The sequence below is a fragment of the Cucurbita moschata genome, unplaced genomic scaffold, assembly GCF_002738365.1.
Source record: "Cucurbita moschata cultivar Rifu unplaced genomic scaffold, Cmos_1.0 Cmo_Scf00095, whole genome shotgun sequence".
Lineage (NCBI taxonomy): Eukaryota > Viridiplantae > Streptophyta > Magnoliopsida > Cucurbitales > Cucurbitaceae > Cucurbita > Cucurbita moschata.
The window spans coordinates 125,177-127,712 of NW_019268611.1; the positions used below are offsets into that span (position 1 = coordinate 125,177).

The following is a 2,536-nucleotide window of genomic DNA, read 5'->3' on the forward strand; positions in this document are numbered from 1 at the left end:
AAAAAAAAAAAAAAAAAAAAAAAAGAGTATTTTAACAAATAAAATCTGTTGCAATCTCTACCTTAAAAGGTCTGTTTGTTAAAGTGTTTTATTTTGTACCACGTGCAGAAGATCTCCAGATTGGACGTATCACATTTGATATCTTGTTGAACATAAGCTACAAACATCTGGAGCCTCATATTACACAACTTTCCGATCATATTGCTCACGAGTTAAATGTTAGTCATTCACAGGTTAGTACACTTGACACATTGGGGATTGAAATTTATTTTGCAGTATTTAACAATAATTAATGTAATAACAAATAGGTTTTATTATAAATGTATTCCATTGTTATGGCTATTTGATCCCTAAGCTTTATAAGTCATTAAACATTGACGTTAGTTAGTTAAAAGTCATTAATTATGGTTCTAAATAGTTCCTATATTTAGTTAACTCTTCACTAAATATTGACATGCCAAATGAGCTAACATTGGTTCAGTGAACATATCATGTCATAGTTTAGTTGACAACATTAGTGGGAGGTGAAATCTATTAAAGTTTAAGGAGAATAAATTGATGCAACGATCAAAATTCACGGGCTAAACTTATAATTTACCCCGAGAGACATCTCTCTCAGCTTTTCTTACTAATTGAGTTGTGACTGTATCCAACTTTTTACTGCATATCATTTTTAACCATTATTTCAGGTCCGTTTATTGAACTTTACCATGAGAGGAAATCATTCACTTATTCAGTTGGCCATACTCCCTAATGGATCCTCAGAATTTTTCTCACCTGCGACTGCTACTGTAAGTGAATATACCTGCAACTGTAAACTGCATAACAACCGAAATTCTCAAGCATCCCTTTAAAATATTGTTTCTCTGGCAGACGATAATTTCCCTCATCGTCGGGCATCACATGAAGCTACCCCCTAAGTACGGAAGTTACCAGGTCATTCGATGGAATGTCGAACCTCTAATGGATAGGTAAGTATGTAAATAGGTTTAAATGTTAAATTATGAAGTTAGTCAATAAATCTTCATAGTTGTGTCTATTTAGTTTTTAAACATCAAAAGCTTTGAATTCTGTTGTTAAAAGTTTGGTTTTTATTCTAAGACAACGCACTCACATACTCAAGGGATTAAGCAAACTAGAAAAAAATATGTTGACTACATTTTTTTTTATTGGTCGGCTCTTGCCTTGAGCTTTCCTCAAGTTAGCTTCCGCTATTTCAATAGTTTGTTGAGCCTTCTTGTGGGTCAAATGTCACGAGCCTTCTTTGCATCATTTACTAAAATATCGACCTGATTATTACCTATAATAAATTCAAGGAAGCGAGCTAAGTGTGATAAAATTTAAACTGATTTTTTTACATTTTGTTTTATCACATCGCATCAAATATTAAAAAATTCATGGACTAAATAGACATATTGTCACGTCTTAAGGACTAAAATGGTAATGTAGTCATACAAATGTTCTTGTTAGTACGTTCTTAGTTAGAGTCTTGTATTCATGGATGGCTAAATGTGTTGCATAGCATTAATGTAATCCAATCTGTTTTATATTGTTTAGGTCATTGTGGAAGCGACTTTATATTTTGGTGGGTTTAGCCATTATGGTCACGCTTATTCTTGGGTTGTCAGCAATGGGAGTGTGGTTTATTTGGAGAAGGAGACAGCAAGCATTCCATTCATATAAGCCTGTCAATGCAGCAGCTCCAGAGCAGGAACTCCAGACCCTGTAGTAAAAGTCTCGCCAACACATTTTTGGTTTGTTGTCACTGTTTGTATCATTTGCTTTGAATTTTTATAGGTTCAATGTTCAGTGGGAGACATTGGAAGAATATTATTATTTTCAGATTTTGTATTCATTTTATGCTCAAAGGTTCTAACCTTAAACAAATCGGAAGTTCACTTTTTTCACTTAGTTGCAATATGAATTTGACCCACATTTCTTTTCTCTACGATTTGTCTTTTTAGACAAATATCAATCTTTATTTTCATAATTATTATTTTTAAATTACTATTTATGATCCAACCTTGTTAAGTGGAACTCATTAAGTGGAGACTGGTTGAGCGACCACTTTGTTCGGACCTCAAACAGAGATAGAGATTTGTAGTTTCCTTTTGACCTAGCTGGTTGGTTCGAATGTTTCTAATTTGACAATATGATATGGAACAACATATCTCAATCATAATCATGCAATATTAATGCCACATTAAGAATAATAAAGTTTCATCTATGCAACAAAGTCTTTAACGTGACTTCATTTATTCTTAGATGGTTACAATAATAATCTAGAGTCATATTTTTAATTGTTTTTCCAAATTTCAGTTTTGCAATCCGTTAAAAAGCTCTTAAAATTCATTTTTCTTTTATGTTTTCTCATCTTATTGTTTTATGCATATCGTATATTATCATCTAAGCTACAACTTTGGCTTCATTGAGATTTCTTAATTCTTTCTTAAGGGTGAAAAGTAGGTTTTTATACAACTCTGCTATATCCAAGAATATGCACTTTGAAACTTTGTCAAAAGTTGGATGTTATGTA

General features: G+C 32.3%; 1 protein-coding gene across 1 annotated transcript in view; it reads left to right on the plus strand.

Annotated features, from left to right (window-relative positions):
• The window catches only part of LOC111439463 (aspartic proteinase nepenthesin-1-like), a 5,852-nt gene extending 3,919 nt beyond the window's left edge, over positions 1-1,933 (plus strand). Inside the window, exons 9-12 of the mRNA XM_023077131.1 lie at positions 109-233; positions 690-791; positions 874-971; positions 1,558-1,933. Coding sequence (XP_022932899.1) covers positions 109-233; positions 690-791; positions 874-971; positions 1,558-1,729 — 497 coding nt within the window. The 3' untranslated portion in view covers positions 1,730-1,933. The remainder of the gene's footprint in view (positions 1-108; positions 234-689; positions 792-873; positions 972-1,557) is intronic.
• The last annotated feature ends 603 nt before the right edge of the window (positions 1,934-2,536 follow it).